General features: G+C 45.9%; 1 protein-coding gene across 3 annotated transcripts in view; it reads right to left on the bottom strand.

Moving 5' to 3' along the window:
- The window catches only part of ARPC3 (actin related protein 2/3 complex subunit 3), a 58,022-nt gene that overhangs the window by 15,811 nt on the left and 23,255 nt on the right, over positions 1-18,956 (bottom strand). For all 3 annotated transcript variants that reach the window (XM_069619551.1, XM_069619550.1, XM_069619552.1), the window contains exons 4-6: positions 14,952-15,020; positions 9,412-9,538; positions 8,928-9,022 (exon numbers count right to left, since the gene is read on the bottom strand). In XM_069619551.1, coding sequence (XP_069475652.1) covers positions 8,928-9,022; positions 9,412-9,538; positions 14,952-15,020 — 291 coding nt within the window. The remainder of the gene's footprint in view (positions 1-8,927; positions 9,023-9,411; positions 9,539-14,951; positions 15,021-18,956) is intronic.

Below are 18,956 nucleotides of genomic sequence, written 5' to 3'. Positions count from 1 at the left end.
GTCAAGTACAGAATAATTTGTGTGGGAGAGCAGTCAACGGGGTTGATACTCTTCCCTCTACACTACATGACAAATCTTTTCCATTTGCTAGAATAGCAGTGACGAGTGTTAGGCTTTCTGGCCTCTCTGAGGATGTCCATGCACCTCTGTGGAAGTTGTAAATGTCCAAATTCTATGACCTCAGGAGCCAGGCTGCTAAGTTCATGGTCTGAGGGCATGGGCGCAGTGTCCTGCCCCTGTCTTGTGACAGCATGTTGTACGGGCAGGGCAGTTTCACTGGAGGAGATAGAAACATCTCCAACAAGTGAGCGAACCATGGCTGTCGGGCCCACATAGGGGCCACCAGTATCATGGTAACTTGTTCCTGGTGCATCTTGTGCACCGTTCCCCTTGGACTGGTTCTGGGGGTACCTGGAGGCGTAATCTTGGCATTGAGAGTTTTCCAGAGTTGCGAATAGGTCTATTTCTGTGAAACCCCACTGTGTGAAGACGAAGACGATGTCTTCTTGTAACCGCCATTCGTACTCTACGGGCAGGGGGAAGGCTCTGCTGAGTTCGTCTGCTAGCAGATTGAGTTCCCCTGGTACATGTTGTGATAGTAGGAACATGTGTTTGAGAGCCCACTTCCAGATGTTCTGGGACAGCTTGGACAGTCCTGGAGAGTGAGTGCCCCCTGGCTTGTTGAGGTAGTACATGGCTGTGGTGCCGTCTGTGAGGACCATCACTGTCTTTCCTTGTAGGTTTTCCTGAAAGGCTTTCAGTGCTTTGAACACCGCTAGTAGTTCCAGCAGGTTTATATGCTTGGATGCTAAGCTCGGAGTCCACGCTCCGTGAGCAGTGTGATGGGATAGGTGAGCCCCCCCTCCCTGTAAGGGATGCGTCTGCGGTTAGAGTGGCTTCCACTGCGGGTGTGGCAAAAGTTTTCCCTAATAACAGGTTTTCTTTTGTCCACCACTGTAGCGAGAGAACCAAGGCCTGCGAGACCACCACTAGATCGTCCCATTGTCCGCTGGCCTGACACCACTGGCTGTTGAGCCACTCCTGCATTGGGCGCATGCGCAGGCGCGCGTGAGGTACCAAATAAATATATGACGCCATCATTCCTAGCAAGCGCATTGCTTTGCGTACCGTCACCTCTCGACCTGCCACATAATGGGGGATCTGAAACAGCATGTTTTGGACCCTCTCGTTGGAGGGGAAGACGAGGCCGTCCTTTGTTCGAACTAGAGCCCCTAGGAATTGTTTGATTTGGCTGGGGTCTAAGCTGGACTTCTTTTCGTTGATGGAGACGCCCAGTTGGAACAAAAGGTCTACAGTCTTTTGGGAATTGGAGAAGCATGTTTCGTAAGAATCCCCTGTTATGAGCCAGTAGTCGAGGTAAGGGTATACCGGGATGGATAACCTGCGCAGGTGGGCCGCTGCCACTGCCAGTACTTTCGTGAATACCCTTGGTGCAGATGCTATCCCGAAGGGTAGTACTCTGAACTGGTAGTGTTTGTTCTCTATCTTGAACCGGAGGTATTTTCTGTGCGCTGGCAACATTAAAATATGAAAGTATGCATCTTTCATGTCCAGTGTTGCCATGTAATCCCCCTGTGATAACAGTGGGATTACTTCCTGCAAGGTCACCATACGAAACTTTTGGGGTTTGACAAACTTGTTCGCTGGGCGCAGATCTGATACAGGGCGCATGGTTAAGTCCTTTTTGGGTACAAGGAAGTACACTGAATAAATACCTTCTGTTACCTGAGATAGGGGGACAGCCTCTATAGATTCTTTTTTCAGTAGCTCTTCTATTTCTTGTAGAAGAATGGCGAGGTGTTCCGGTGTCATGCATCGGTTCCGTGGGGTTCTGTACTTCGGGGAACCGTTGAATTTGATGCAGTATCCGTGGGCTATGGTGGATAATACCCAGCGGTCTGACGATATTCCCTCCCATGCTGAAAGGAACGATGTTAGCCGGCCCCCGACCGGTGATGCATGGGAGGGGACCCGAATCTTCGGGTCATTTGTTGGGATTGGGCGTGGAACCTTTGGGGCTGGAGCCGCGACCTCTTCCCCTGCCACGGCGTTGGCCTCTTTGACTGAATTGGGTGTTGTTACCCTGGTTAGAGGGCCAGTTGGTAGCAGAGTAAAATTGCTGTTGGTTTTGCTGCTGGCGTTGGCCACGAAAGGAGCGTCTATTGCCATAGCCGCGTCTGTTAGGGGGCCTAGAAATTTGGTCAAGAGTTTTGATGGTATCAAACTCTTTCTTCGCATGTTCTAGGGCCTCATCAACTGCTTTCCCAAACAGATGTGTTTCTTCTATGGGCTTATTTATCAGGAAAGCCTGGGTTTCCGGCTTAAATCCCGAATTGCGCAGCCAGACATGGCGTTTGAAAAGTGTTCCCTGAACCAGGGAACGGCCAGCCGTCTCTGCGGCATCTAAGGAGTTCTTTATGATGCCCTGGTTTACAAGAGTTCCCTCTGAGATTGTAGCTAACAGGCGTGAACGCAGGGGTTCTGGTGCGTCCTCTGCTTCGCTGCGCAGCTTGCTCCACTGTGCATCTGCGTAGCTAGCTAGTAGGGAATTGTTATTTGCAATCGTAGTTGAAAAGGCGGCGGACGTCGTGATTCTCTTCCCAAGTGCATAGAGCTTTTTGCCCTCTTTGTCAGGTGGTGCCTCACTAGTGGATAGTGGTGCCCCTGCTCTTTTCCTTGTATTAGTAACTACGAGGGAGTCCGGAATAGAAGGGCTGAAGAGCTTTTCTATCCGAGGGTTGACCCCTCTGACTAAGGCAGGATTGGAAAGGGAAGGAGTTATTCTTCTCTTTATAGAAGCCAGGAGCGGAATAGACTGACTAACAGGGGCTTTTTCTTTAATAACTTTCTCTACAAAGTGCATGTCAGGAAGAGTCTCCCCTGTGTCTATTTCAAAATGCGCTGCTGCCTTGCGCAATAGTGCATTAAGTGAAGGTTGGTCATCTATGGGAGAGGTGTTTCCAATAGGTGAATCCTTGGGAGGAGAAGGGTGAAAGACATCAGGGTCTGAGTGCACTGATGGGGATTGCCAAGGCTGCGAGGTAGCTGTATCTTCTTCGAAAGCTCCTGCACTAGTGTAAGGATCTTCTTCAAACCCCTCTTCCTCATGTTCTTCCTCTCCACCCAAACACTCATCTTCCTGGAGGTATTGCTCCTCTTCCGTGAGGTCATATACGTCTGTAGAAGGGGGAACAGCCTGGAATGTTGACCCTAGGGTCATCCTGGGGCCATTCTCTTAGTCTTTTGGGTGTGGGTGGGTTTTGGTTTCCCAAGCAACCTTTCCATTTTCTGCATACAAGAATGGAGTCTTTCAAGGGTCTCATGGGTGACCCCTGAATTGTCTAGAGGGGGGAAATTAGTGTTTTCACCTTCAAAACGCTTAGAACGCTCCCACAACGTCGAAGAAAGGTTTCCGTCGCCATCTGAAAAGCCCTCCGGTAGTTCCGAAGTGCCCTTAGATGAAAGGGGCAGTTCCTGGCTACTCTTATGCTTTTTCTGCGTTTCTATAGCTTTTTGTGCGGTATTCGACGTTTGTTTCATCGTCCGCTTACGTGTGTCTTCGGAAACAATTCTCGCCAGGCTCTCGACAACGAGTTTGTCAGTAGAGGACTCTGGTGTCGACGTTGCCTGCGTTACGCATTGTTCCTCGACGGCCGCTCTATGGAGCGTTACGTCGGATGATTTTGGGGTAGCGCCCGTGTTTGATGAAAGCCCAATCGCTGGTCGCGACTGCATTTGCGGGTGGGGCTTGAGACCCTTACGGTCCGAGGTAGACGCCGGAGTGCCCTGCGTCTCCTTTGGCGCTGATGGATCCTTCGTCTTTGACGAAGAAGAGCCGTGGGTTGTGTGCTTAGGCCTATGGGGTCTGTGTGCGTCCCTGTCGCCGGGGTGTTCATCCCCATGAGCAGGGCGTGAGCCGAGCCCGTCGGGGCCGGGGACGGACATCGAGGAGCGCGAGCGCTCCTTCTGGGGGTTAATGACTTCCGTAACGGACGTCGAGTTATCACCCTCCTCGTCACTTGCTGTAACAGCGGCGGCGGGTGAGGAAACTGACTTCGACATAGCGTAGTCCGCCCACCTCTTAACTTTGCGTTCTTTAAGAGTTCTTGGTTTCAAGAGCTTACAGGCCGCACAGCTGTCCTCCTTATGATCGAGGGGCAAGCAACGATTACAGAGCTTGTGTTTGTCCTTCCAAGTGTATTTGCCCCTACAGCGTGGGCAAAACTTAAAAGGTGTCCTCTCCATAGCTGAGGCAATAATAACTGGTGATAACAACCCCAAGGGAAAGATAGGGGAGAAAGAAAGACATTCTCAAAGAGAAGATAAAAGTTCGAACCCCCACTCTCCCTACTGCATGTTGGCCGGCGAGGCCAGGCCACGTGTTCGGCAGCGCCGAAGGATCTCCTCTGTCTCTTCCCCTCCGTCGAAAACTTGCTCGGCGGAGAAACAGCTTCACAGCTAACGTCGAGGGGAGGGATCTTTAACAATATAATAAGTATAATTAAGGACCGAGGTCCGATAGTAAGTATTTGCAATGTCTCTCTAGGAGCTCCGCGTAAGGCGACCAGAAGCTGGGCGGAAAAAAACAATCTGAGGGACCTCGACGCGTGAGGGATTATGGGTACAACGCACGTCACTATAGGGATAGTGTTACAGACACGCCTTGTCGACATCCCCTTTTCGACTACGAAAAACAAAATGCAATACTCCGCAGTGACCACTGGATGTCGGACCTATGCACAGCATGTGATTCTAAGCAGATATATATATATTTAAATAAATCTGGTCCTGCAGATCACAGAACCTTCTGAACATGGGCTCTCAAGCCGGCCTCTTCACATGCCCTGTATTTTCTGTTCCTATTGGAAACTCACCTTTTATGGACATCAGTGGGTGTTCCTGGAATTCAGTGCAGCCATAAACAAGACTAGGGATGGGGTGAGGCCCTGGGGAATTCCTGCTGATACCTTATGAGACTAGCATTGCTGAGGGTTGCCCAAACGCCATCCCTCCTGCCTCTTATGGTATCCTGTCGTACCTCACATTCAACCTGTTGCTGATGTTTTGGACTGCGACTCCAATATTTCCCCCCCCCCCCACAAATATATTGTTGCTGGCTAGAATGGATGGACGCAGAGTACAAAACATCTGGAAAGCCAATGGTTGCACACACTCCTGGCGTAAGGGGTGTTTACTATGAGAAACCTACTTTAGGGAGAATTCTCAGAAATGTGCCAATTCCCTCCACCTTAGAGACCCATAGCAACTTTGCTGGATTTTGAGGACTTGATTTTTATAACCTGGAGAGAGCGAGACCTCCCCCCCCCACCCCACTCTTATGTATTTTAATGTGATTTGTGTACTCTCTTTTGGTTGTGGAGTCTGACAAACTCCATAGGCATCATCCTTTACATGGTGGCACACAGCACCTTTAGTGCAGTGACACAGGGAAGTCTTAGATTTCCCCATGGTTTAAATACCTTCTCTAGGATAAACTACTCTTTCCCAGAGCAGTAATGTGAAATAGATTTTACTTACGTTTGTAACTTTCTAGACCCAGCGCACACTATCTTGCAAAAGGGTTTGCTGGAGGGGTTACTTAGTATCCCCTTTGTCTAGCTTCTCATGTAAAAAATGTTATGTTACCCTTTCCTCATTGAATGGGTGGTGGCAGGGGTTTCGTTTTTACTGCGGGCTGTGTTCGCAGCTGCAGTAAAGCACCCAAGGGTGCCCTTTGTCAAAATGGCCCCAGTCTTCTTTTTTCACCATTTCTTTGTGGAAAAGTCCTTCTTGAGATTTACTCTGAGTGTCAAACCAGGTTTGGTCCCTTTGTTTGATTGGTCTTTGGCGGGATTTACGAGTGAAGCCCACCTCTGGCTCCAGGGTGTTTGGGGTAGGCAGGAAGTGAGGGAAGTGCCCAAAACTCTGTGCTTAGTTTCCTAGGAGACCCAAATGCACTCTGATGATTGGCTGGCTGACTGTCCGGCAAGGACAGCCACCCTGCTGGGTGACTGACAGCTAGGCTGGAATAAAGGGAGAGAACTGTATAAAAAGCAAGTCTTTTGGCTTTGAAGGCAGAGCCGACCACTGGACGAAGGAAATGAAGAACTTAAAGAGGACGCCTGCTGCAACTCCTGGACCGATGTATTGCCCAGTGAAGCCCCACTGCAGTGCCGAAACGCCAAGTTTGCATCGACCGAGAAGCCCCTGCAAGGACGACTTCTCCCCTCGAGTTGGTGGGACCAATCAACTCCAAAGTAAGCCAACTGGCCATCCATCTCAGAGCTGGTTGAATTTCCACAGAGTTGCTGCTGGAAACCATAGAGCCAGGGAGAGCAACACCAGTTTGTGTGTTGCTTTTAAGTTGGCCAAGAGCTCCAGGAAGATCCTCCGGACTTCCAGGAAGCAGGACTCACCGAGTCTGAGCCCCCTCAGAGTGCGGGACCCCAGAAGCAAGAAAAGTCCATCTAGACAGCCAGGAACCGCGGTGTTGCCATTTGCGGTAGATGCGAGGAGCTGAAACACTGAACAGTCACTGAAAGTGAAGTTTGCCGGTTACAAGTTTTGACTGTCCCAATGCAGGAGTCCTCTGACGTCCTCCCTCTTGTCCTCACGACTGAGGCCCAGGAACAGTACGATCTGCAGAGCTGTACAGGAGCCATCTGCTGCATCATTTCTTCATTTTAAAAAGGTACTGTACAAAGTCTAAGAGAACGTACCTCTTGCTGTAGAGTTGCTTGCACCTTCTACTACTAACAGCTTGTGGCCTTACATCAGAGGTCTTCAAACTGTGTGAAATGGGAAGGGGCAGCTCACATGGTCAGACTGGACTATAAAACGGTCTTAGGCACCAATGAAAAAATGGCCAGCAGTTGCAAATGGATATTCAGTCCTTTAGTCACAGACTGTTTGAATAGTACCCAAGGGGTTGTTTTTTGTTCAAATGTAAACAAATTGTGATATTTATAGAATATTTATTCAGCAACAATGGTCAAAACTACTAGCTGCATAGTGAAGTAACTCCTCAAACTGGCCCACATTGGCCACAAAAGTGGCCCATTTTGACAGGCCTACACTAGCATTTTGGGTACAGCCATCGCCCTATTGCCCTATAGGCCAGTCCAAGCTTGCCGGCTCATCCATAATGGGTGAGGAGGCATCCAACCACTGGCCACCTCACCCATTATGGAGGAGCCAGTCCAGTGAAACACTGAGCAGTCCCTCAGCTGCTTTTTCCAGCGGAGGGGGTGCTCCTGGGCTGGCTGAACTGTCAAAGGGAAACACGGTTTGCCTTTGACAGTTCATTTCCTCAGCCGCACATGATCACTGAGCCATGCAATGCTGGGGGAGTTTTGCTTCGCCAGCCTTGCGTAGATCATTGGAAATGCTGGCTGGGGCACTGCGTGTATGTATGTGCGAGGGGGTGATCCTGCGCCTCCTCGCACATATGGGCAGAGCAACCTGGAGCGGGGCATTTTAGCAACCACGCGCAGGCCCCTGCAGAAGGTACGTTTATGGCGATTTATTTTTTATTTAAATGTGTGTATGCTTGTGTTATGGGACTGGGGTGGGAGCAGGATGGGCAGTAGCACTGAGATAGTGGCGGGGAGAGCCCAGGGTCTGTACTGAGAGTATGGTGCTGTGACGGCACGCAAAAGTTCATTGAGATTTCTACATACTGTCCATCTGGCACTTTTGGGGGGGCCCATCCTGCCCAAACTTTGCTCAAGTGGGGCCCAGGCCAAAAAAGTTTGAAGACCACTGCCCTACATTGATTCATCTTTTTCTTCAAAGACTTCTGAAACATTGTGCAAAGACTTTTCTACGTACCTTCAAAGACGTTCTTCAGCCCATATAGACCCCTGCCTATTGACTTCGGCTTAGCCTGCTTTAACTGAATGACTCTTATTGGGGTATCTAAAAGTATTTGCCTGCTTAAGAAATAATTGTCATATCTTGTCTGCTGTAATCTTTTCCCTTTTTTACTTGCTCTTAACTAAATGCTGAATGCCAACAGTAATAAATTGTCAACAGCACCCTAGCAATTGAAGTCACCTGTGAGTGTAGGACTCCTGTATGCCATCCCAAATGGGTATTTACTGATTCTGAACTTCAGAGTGTACACTTTTTAAGTATATTTGTGTGGTGTTTTACAGTGCCCCCTTCTGAAGAAGGCTTCTATAAACTGTTAAATAAATTAATAATTGTTTTATCAAGAAACCCTGTGTGTGTCTGCTTGAATACTTGCCACTGTGAACCTCTTTGTAATTCCCCTACAGCTCACACTGACCCTTCTTGAGATAAGACTGGCTACTCATCCACACTACCAACCTGTGTAGTACAGGCTTATACCAAAGGTTGGGTTACTATTGCCAGGTCAAGGTAGCTGTAGTGCACCCTAAAGGTACTGCATACAATCTTGCATAACTGTTTGTTTCATAAGTTCAGATGAATCGAAGCAAGTTTAAAATTGTTTTACAAAAAAGAAAATACAAAAGGGGTGGGGGCCGTAGGGGAAATCAGACCAAGGGAGGGCTTAAGCCTTTTGGCTGATCAAATAAGAAATGTAGAGTTCAGTATTCTATTATGAGCTCTGAAACCACAAGACCTGCTGCCCTTTCGCCGGCCATAAAACCAATATCAACTGCAAATCTAGTTTTATTCATTATTGGTAAGGAAGAGAAGTTATTTGTATAAAACAGTAAACACCATTTGATATAGGGTCCTAAACATTGCTTTATCCTGGTATTTGTAATTGATCAATGTGCTTTGTCCATTTCAGTTAATAAAAAAATATACAAAAGCGCCCTGGGTGTTAAAGTCGACCAAGAGACATTTTCTGCATAGACCAATACAAGTCTTCATCCACAGTTTACTATAAACCCCCTCCTCGGGCTGGTGCTTACCTTGCTAGGTTTATCATTCTGAGGATCAAACACTTTTTCGCAGAGCCTTAGACCAGTTTCTTGCCTTAACTGCTGCAGGTACGCTCTCATCACCTCTACAGGCACAAAATACAAGAGATTGTATCAGTTAACTTTTGTCAAGTATGCAGGTGGTGCCCCCATAAGCACAGATTATCAACATCACCATGGTGCCAGGTTCATTTGTCATGACTCAATGATCCATCCGCACTTCACACAAATGTCAACACTTGACCATAAGAAGTATACATACTTGTTTAATGGGGAATCATGTAATATTGCAAACACATGCACTTGAAGGATCCCTTATGAACTGCCCTGGAAACCCCATGTCTTAAGGAAAAGTATCCCCTAAGTCTTCCAAGGCTCCAATACCACCTTGAACCAGGTCTTCATGATCAAAGTACAGATTGAAAGATGTATGTAGAAAACATTAAAGACAGCAATGACTATATACAACTCTTACCATCCTCTTGCTTGTTTGCAGGCTTTGTATACATTGCATTGAGTGGGAAGCCAGGTTCCCCTGGAATTGGGAATTGAGTAATTCCTAACGTGTACATTTCTTTCTCTCCCTGGCCTTTGGAATTACACTAGAAAATAGAAACCCCAATATTAATAGTAAAACATAACCCGATTTTTCACAAAGCAACACAAACAGTTAAAGGCTACAGCACCAGATACATTTATTATCCCTCAGTACTGCCAAATGTGTCAATTATTCCAACAGATAAAAAAAAAAACAAAGATTTGAAATGTTAACTCTTAATCTCACAAAAAGTTAAAAGGGCAAATATATGACCTTTGTGCATTAGGTAAGATTTTGTTAAATCCAACTGGTGTGGGACTTCACAAGACCTACCTATTGGCATTAGGCAGACCCAACTGTTAATATAGGCCTGTACTACACAAGTTGGCAGAGTGCCTGAGCAGCCACTCATCTTAAGAGGGGTAATGTGAGCTGTAGAGTAGCACAATGAAATCAGTAAACACAAGGCACCAATTAAACACTACACAGTTCTATTACATTACAAATCCTGCTAAATAATGCGCTAAGAGCAGCATTAAGCATGAACAAAAGAGCACACATGACCTCGATGAGACATCAATACAAGTGGCTCTCTACCCATAACAAAATACAGCTAAAAATCACCTCCCTGACACAAAGCTTTAAATAATGCTGCCCCTAGTTACTTATACAAACTGAGGAGAACAACCTCCAACAGGCCTACACGAGTTAATAAGAACTGTCTTATGGTACCGAGATTCAGACTCACCAAAATTGGCAGTAACAGCTTTCATGTGAAGGTTGCCAAACTTTGGAACTCCTTGCCCCACGAGTTCAGAGCTGACCAACCCTACCTACACTTAAGTGATATAACTCTAATCTCAACTTGACTGAAGGCTAGCTTGAACTGTCACAACTGCCTACACCTTGACGCCCATCATTGTAAATTGTAAACTATAGTTGGAACTGAACTGTATATATTTGTATTGTATTTTATCTGAACGCTCATACCTACACTCTGTCTTATATGTAATTTTACCTGTACATTCATGATGTTATATTGTCAACCACTTTGAAACTTTGTAAGCCTTGCACCTTCTTATTGTTGCGCCTGGTTACCTCTGGGTTTGGTGCGCATTAGAAATTAATAAACAAATGATATATATATATATACATATACATATACATACACACATATACACACACACACACACACACATATACACACACACACATCAGATTAAGCATTCTTTAAAAAAAGCAACAATTAATAGTAACATTCAATGGAAGATGGAATTCATTTAAACAAGAACCAATAATGCAGGGGAGTAATTTCTTTCTATGCTAAGCATGTCCCAGCACACGGAGTGACATCAATCAAGGTCAGTATTAGAACTTATTTCGGTTCACCATTACAAATTTGGGTTGAGATGGGATAATGGTTAGAGTTAAAGTAGAGCACACTTTCAACTAGTTCAATGGTTAAGTTTCTCCCAAAGGGATGTAGGCAGTCTGTTATCCCAGCAATAATAGTACCTGTAAGGGAACAAGCACTGCCAAAGCCAATAGGGTTCAGAAGATATTTTAGGAAACCAGAACAGCCAAAGTCAATGGGACAGTTCAAATTCTGATGCAGCTTTTATTAGAAAAATGTACCTCAGGAGTTCTTTGGATGGGGGAGGAGAGGGAGCGGGGGGGGGGAGAATCACAGGAGCTCAGGGGGAGCCCACTTGGAGCACAAGCTGGAGGGCCTGCGCAGGCGAGTTGAGGTCAACTGGAGAGGGGTTAAAATAGTACTTCCCGAGCCAGGAAGCACTACAAATGGCAAAAGGTAGTTATACCCAAACCCTCACTGTACCTTAGAATTGAAGAAGAGGTTCCAGCTGGAGGCCTTCCTGATGCAGACCCTTGTTCCTGGTCCGTGGTCGTGGTATTGAAACGGAGAACAAACTCGCAAGCTTCTGCGACAGCACTCTGCAGGGGGACTCGGCAGCAATGGACTCCACACGTTTCAGCAGCTCTTGTAGTTTTGGTGCCTTTTTCCCAGCGCCAAAGAGAAACGAATAGCTCCGGTTGGAGTTTCCCCAGTCCTGGACTGTGGTGAGGGGACTCTGGACGAGGATTTCCTTGAAGGCGCCCAAAACATTTTGAACGGATTTGATCTCTGCAAGATGATGGACACGATAATGGTCAGGTTTCCCCGGGAATTGGGATTGTGCAGTCTAGGAAAGTCGCAGCAGGTCAGGGGACAAGCCAAAATGAAGCAGGTCTCGAGGCTAGTTGGTCCCACCAACCCAAGGGTGGAAGTCGTCCTGCACGGATCATCCCTGTTGAAACGAAAACGGGGTCAGCACAGCTGTAAGGCTTCAATGGCACTTCTGCGGTCCTGGAAAGGTCTGCTGGAGTCTCTGCTCGTCCTTTGTCAGAAATGATGTTTGGATCTCGATCTCTCTCGATCTCTCTCGTTATGGAGTCTTTAGACATCTTTTACAATTGAGTCACAAAGCACCTTTAGTGCAGTGACACAGGGATGCCTTTCAGGTTTACCAAGGTTTAAATACATTCTCTGGGATTAATTACTGTTTCCCAGAGCAGTAGAGTGAAATTTACAATACTTAGCATTGTACTTGCTAGACCCAGCACACCCCATCTTACAATAGAGTGCTGGAGGGGTTACTTAATAGCCCCTGTGTCTAAATGCTGATGTAACATCTTATATGTCACCCTTTCCGCTCAGAATGGCTGGGGCAGTGGTTTTGCAATGAACTACCATGATTTACCCCGACCACAAACTGTTTGCAGCTCGGGTAATGTTAAATCGCAGGAGGCATGTTTTTCAAAATGGACCTCGGTCTTCTTTTCTCACCATTCTTTGTGGAAAGGTCCTTCTAGAGTTTTCCTCTGCACGCCAAACCAAGTTTGGTCTCTTTGTTTATTCACCTTTGGCGGGCTTCAGGAGTGAAACCGCTTATGGCTCTAGAGTGTCTGAGGTAGGCGGGAGGTGCCCGAAACTCTGTGTACTTAGTCTCCTAGGAGACCCAAATGCACTCTGATGATTGGCTGGCTGACTATCCTGCAATGACAGCCAGCGTGCTGGGTGAGTGGCAGCTAAGCTGGAATGAATGGGAGAGAACTGAATAAAAGGCGAGTCTCTTGGCTTGGAAGGCAGAGTCGACCACTGGACGAAGGAACCAAAGAAGAGCTTGAAGAGAATGGCTACGGCAACTTCTGGACCGTTGGTTTGCCCGGTGAAGCCCTGCTGCAGGTCCAAATTGCCAAGTTTGCATCGACAGAAGGCCTGCAGGGACGACCTCCCCCTTTGAGTTGGTGGGACCAATCAACTCCCAAGTAAGCCACCTGGACACCCAACTCGGAGCTGGGTGAATTTCCTCAGAGTTGCTGCAGGAAACCTTAGAGCCAGGGAGAGGGACACCAGATTGTGTGCGTTGCTTGTAAGCTGGCCTAAAGTTTTTTGGAAGATCCTGCAGACTCTCACAAAGCAGGACTGACCAAGCCCGACTACCTCAGTGAAGTGTGGGACCTCAGATGTGAAGAAAGTCCACCTTGACAGCCAGGAACCATGCTTGTTGCCATTTGCTGTACCGCAAGGAGCTGAAATGCTAAACAGCCACTCAAAGTAGATTGCCAGTGCCAATACAGTGCAGGAGTCCACCCCCCACACCCTGGACGTCCTCCCTCTTGTCCCCACGACTGAGGCCCAGGAACAGTGAGATCTGCAGAGCTGTCCAAGAACAGAAGTCTTCAGCTGCATCTTTTTCTTCTTTACTAAGGTACTGTAAAACTAGCCTAAGAGAACTTACCTCTTACTGTGAAGTGCTTGTAACTTCTGCAACTCACAAGTCTAATCAGCTTGTGGCCCTGCATTTGATTCTTCTTGTTTTCAAAGACTTGTAAGAAATTGTGCAAAGACTTTTCCATTTACTTACCCGAAGTGCTGCATCCTATACAAAGACTTTGGCTTAGACTATTGAATGACTAAGTGCTATCTGAAAGTATTTCCTGACCTGCTTATGAATATTTGTAAATGCTTGTGTTCTAATAACTTTGCCTTTTACTTACTTTTAAAGAGTATTCTGAATGCCAACAGTAAGGTATTAATGTCCCTAGCACCCTTGTTACTGAAGTCACATGTGGGTGTAGGTTGTGTCTGTGGGCCATCCCAAAAGGGCCTGGTCTGATTGAGAACCTCAGAGTGTACAGTATTGAAGTGTATTTGTGTGTTACTATTCTATTGCTCCCTTCTGAAGAAGGCTTTATAACGGACAGATAAACATGTATTTATGCAAGAAACCTTGAGTGTAAGTTTTTGAATACCTGTAACTGAATATTTGTGTAACTCCACTACAGCTCACATGTCCCCTCTTGAGATAAGCCTGGCTGCCCAACACGCTACCAAAGCTGTAGTACACGCTTATACCAAAGGTTGGGTTGCCTATACCTGTAGTCATAGTTGTTTGTAGTGTTCGTTGAGGGTACTTCATTCAAACTTTGCCTAACAGTCACATTCATTCACTGCCCTACAGCGGTCAATTACACGGGGGTGGGGGGGTTATCCTCTAGGACAGCCATCCATACAGTTGGAACTTTGGAACTTGTTTTGGCCAGGCATGCCTACAAAGGTCAGTGAAGTTTCAGGCTCCTCCCTCATTTCCTGCCTTCCCAGACACACTGGAGCGTGGGCTGAAGCCTGCCAAAACACACAAAGGACTCAAACCTAGTTTAAACAGAGTAAAAGCCCAAAAGGAACAAATGAGAAATGGTGAAAAAAGAAGACAGACCATTTTGGAAAAACGGTCAGTCATAGGTGCTGTACTGCAGCCGAGAAATGAAATCAACCTGCAAGTATCCTGCACACAATGTACCCACTGCCACCAGCTACTCAAATAAGTAACAAAAAGTTATATGAGAAGTGGGATGAGGAGTTACTATGTAACTCCCCCCCCAAGCACGCTACATAGGAGCCTGGTGAACACGGATGGTCATGTGTGATTATTCCCAGGATTTACTCCTTAAACACCCAGAGTAAGAAAGTGCAAGATCATACATGTATTAACAAAGTACCAACAACTCCCACCTCTCCTGGTGTACAAAGTAGACAGAAACGAGCATTGCCACAAAAAGAGAGGCTGGGGCAGTACGAAATCTGAAGGCATATCGGGAACATATCCGACACCTGAAGGTATACTAGGTATGGCAGAATAGGTAAAATAAATAAATAAATAATGAAACTGGAAAACAGTGCACAACCGATTTCCAATGGTGCAGTCTAATGGTGCAGTCCAACGGGTACAGACACTAAATCACAATACGCACACATCTGATAGCATGAATGTCACTCAGAACGGCATAACGGTCACGTCTTTGGCCCTGCATTGGCATACTTATGAGGCACAGCTAAGTTAAGAAATGGAAAGATATGCTAAGATTCAATAGAAATGCATATAACAGTACAATTAGAACCTCATTTCAAAGCTTACCTTTTGTAGCTTTTTTAAGCATTCGGAAATGTAGAGCGTTATGTATATCAAAGTCCTGTCTGCTTCATTCTAAATAAAGAAAATGAAAACGTGCAGTCAAGAAAAGGGTTGGACTTCTTGCTTTCAACATCCATCCTTAGTCGCTCAAGAACTATATGATTGGCGTATGTGCAAGGTTATGCAATAACATCATTTTGTATTCAAATACAGGTCAATCGAAGAAACTCCCCTTTTAACCAACACATTGGCAACACATTTTAGGTGACCAGAAATGTTCCCCTGGCTGAACACAATGTAAGTAATTTAAAAACATTAAAATAAAAGCCTCACTGGTTTGCATACACCATCTGCTTTTTCTGTAATTTATTTACAAGTTCTTCATTTCCAATACTCTTGTGTTTTGTTCGAGATCTGAAAGTAGAGCACCAATATTTTGGACTTTGCACCTTCTGACATTAACATTTTGCAAAGTTCTAGGAGTATTGCCTGGGATGGTTGACAACAGAGCCTTTACGAGACAACCTTTTAATATTAATATATTAAGTTTCCCAAAAGTTAAAACACAAAATATGTTGTATATAGATAGGAATTGCCCACCCAACTGAATTCATATTCACTGCACTTCAGATTTCATTGTTCTCAAAGTGCACCAAAACCATATTTTAAAGATCTACAAATGTGCAGCGATTTCTTTTTCAAATATAGAAATGTTTGCACTCTTCGCCTCAAATCAATTTCTTAAAAATTCTCACATCATGGGGCCGTTATGGTATGCTGACAGAATGCGACACAAACCTGATGCATTGAAACTCAGCATTTTGTCAAAAGCCTCTCAATTGCATGTTTGAGCTGTCTCACACAATTTTTGAAATATGCAAACCACTTCTCCATAATTTCTTCAGAAACATAAGTGGCAAAACAATAGAGGAAGAGGGTATTCAAAATAACAGAAGTGACAACTGAGTTTGAATATGTGGATAGGTAAGGGGGACCAATCAGCTGCCACGAGATTTTTTGTGTGCAATTTATAGGTTTCCCTCCAGCAAACTGGGGCGTTAAGATACCTAACCTACCACTCAAGACATTTCCCCAACCCTTCCACAGCAGAACCATTAATCAGCCAAGAAAGTGAATTGTGTGCATGAGTGTAAGAGAAAAGGGTTAATTGCCCCACTCCGAGTACGATGGGTAGGACAATCCATCAACCAAAGAATAGATCACAATTTTCTATCTCCACATCCTACCCTGTTGCCCATCTGGAGGAAGACAGTACTTGAAGGGAGGTTAACTCAGGGGCAACGTGCTCATCTTGGAAGCAATACGACGTGGAGCAACACAGGTTCGATCCCTGGATCCGAGGTTAGTATCCTCAGGTTATTTATAACGCGCTTAATAGCCAATTATATCATGTACCTTCACTTTATCTCCCGTCTGCTGATGTAGGTCTAACATGCCTAACTGATTGAATGCTATTCTTTCTTTGTATCTTCAATCCTCCATGTATTAGTCTGATCCTCATAAAGGCCTTGTGATCTTAATACACGCTGCCACCAGCAGAAGTTTCTCACTGCAGCAGGAAAACACAAGAATCTGCCCAGGCCGAATTTTCCTGTTGCCGACTTCATACCCTTACTGACCCAGAGCAGTAAGGCGACTGGAGCATGGGGTGGGGGACCTTTTTGACCCCCATCAAAACCTATCCAAATCAGTCCAAACATGCCCTCTGAAGCCAAAACCTATCTGTGCCTCTTAATGCAACAGTAAGGTGACAGACTCACGGTTCAGCCTAGACTGCTCTTTTTTGGTACAGGCTTGAAATTGTTTCATTACAGTTGGTCCCCTTCTGCCATTTATGCTCACAAATGTCATGAAATAATTTCCATCATACTTTACATTGCTTACTCGCAACACAATATAAGCCATCAAGGCTATTTTAAATTGCTGAGGATCAAAATAATGGAAGTACGGCCTAGAATGAATAAGACAGTAGAGCTCTACTGACACGCTTTTACGGACAGTAAAAGGGTATAATCAAGATTTTGACCTTTTGCTTGTTATACCAACAGACAAGTGGCCAAAACGATCCCGAAACACATTTGAGCTAAATTGTTGTTTTGCACAAATGGGGTGTGACAAACAGCCAGGGCCAGACTGAGCCAAGTGAAGTTGGGCTGTATTGGTGATGACAGAGAAGCTAAAGGATTATGGGAATGATCTACTGGGTGTTCATAATTTTAAAATCTTAATCACAACCACAAACATGTTTGTACCCTCAAAGTGTGGCCTATCCTGTGGCAGCTTAAGCAATGCTCTAGGAGCAGCACCATACCATTGCTTGGGCCAAAATGCAGAATTTGATATTCTATTCTATAGTTAAGGATGGGAGCCACTGACAGCCAGGAGGCCTACCGATTACTCATCTGGGTCAAGTGACCCTAGCCTGGAGGAATCCTTTATTAAAATACTTAAACCTCTGCAGTGAGCTTCGTAAGGAAACAAGAAGTACTAGCAATAGGGGCACTGGTGCACTGTTGGAGTAGTAGCACTGTAGTCGAACGAGAGTGCAGAGGTAAGCAGTGTATGAACATAAACATGATTTTAACCCGGCTCTCCATCTCGTACATTCACCCTCTACTCCTTGCCCCAAATCTTCTATCACCTCTCAGATTGAACTCCTCAAAACAGAGATGCAACGGCACCTACGCAAGTAGTTTAAGACTATACCCCCATTTGTCTCAACTGTAAAACAACTCTTCTTGTCTTTATCTCAGGAAATGACTTGGCCAAATGTACCAACTACACTGATCTTCTTACTACTCTCCAATCTCACCCCCATAACGGCTCCTCTGCACGCCATAATGGCTCCTCCTCCTCATGCTGTATCCACTTTCCTATCAGGGAAGGACTTTTCCCATTACGTATCCCCTAAAATTCAAAGAAATCATGACACCCATGTTTATATAGCACGCCTGACCCAGGGTTATCTGGGCGCTTGAGGGTAATGGTTACAGGATACATTGTATACAGTTTATGCAATTTATACAGCATGTATAGTTGGAATACTAATAAAACATTCAAAATAGCAATGGCAGGTCAAGGATAAAGACAGATACAGTTAGAGGGGTGGGGTACAAGGTGATGTCAGGTGTGAGGTAGGAAGTGTTAGTCTTTGTTCAGTAACCAAGTGATGACGTGACATCTGAATGATTGAAGGTTGGGATAGATTTGATATCCTGTGGAAGTGAATTCCATAATTGGGCGGCTAAAGCCGGGAAACTGGATACGCGAGCTCTTTTTAGGATATACCTGGGCACCACCAGGCAGGATGTGTTGGTGGATCTGGTGATTCTGTCTGACGATTTCAGGGTGAATTTGTCCGTGAGATATGGTGGTTCAAAGCTTTATAGCTGAGGCAGATGGTTTTTAAATCAATTTTTTTCTTGTATGGATAAAAAGATGACACCCGTGGGAATGCGCAGATGTCCGACTTGCGCGAAGCGGCCCAGAATTTATTACCCAGAACCCCAGACAAAACGAACATTGTGTTTTTTCCCCACCAAATATCACACTTTGTCGGGGATTGTGGCTAATAAAAACTGGGACAATTTGCGCAAGGCAGACCTGTGGATTCCCACGGGTGTCCTCTTTTGGAAAACGCATGGGGTTCCCCGTTTTCCTTGCTGGCTTCGACACCCCAGGCCCAAATCTGTAGATTGCCCACATGAACAAAATGGGCAGTGGCGAAAGGCTTGGGGTTACCAGTGGGTTACCCTTTTCCTTTTGCGCCCCCTGTAGGTGCACCCACACATGTGAGGTACCGTTCGGGACACCTGTGGTAATGCGGGACGGTAGGCCATTTGTTGTTGGGGGGCGTGTTTCGATGGGTGAGCCGAGCGAAATGTGCGGAAAATGCTTTTTTTCTACCACATTTCGGACTTTGCGGGGGTGTCTGGGTAATAAATTCTGGGGCGATTGAGCATATCATAACTCTGCGGATTAGCACGG

Source organism: Ambystoma mexicanum, chromosome 10 (assembly GCF_040938575.1).
Source record: "Ambystoma mexicanum isolate Mex_15411 chromosome 10, UKY_AmexF1_1, whole genome shotgun sequence".
Taxonomy (NCBI): domain Eukaryota; kingdom Metazoa; phylum Chordata; class Amphibia; order Caudata; family Ambystomatidae; genus Ambystoma; species Ambystoma mexicanum.
Note: the sequence above shows the minus strand (reverse complement) of the source record. Positions and strands in the feature narration are given on the sequence as shown.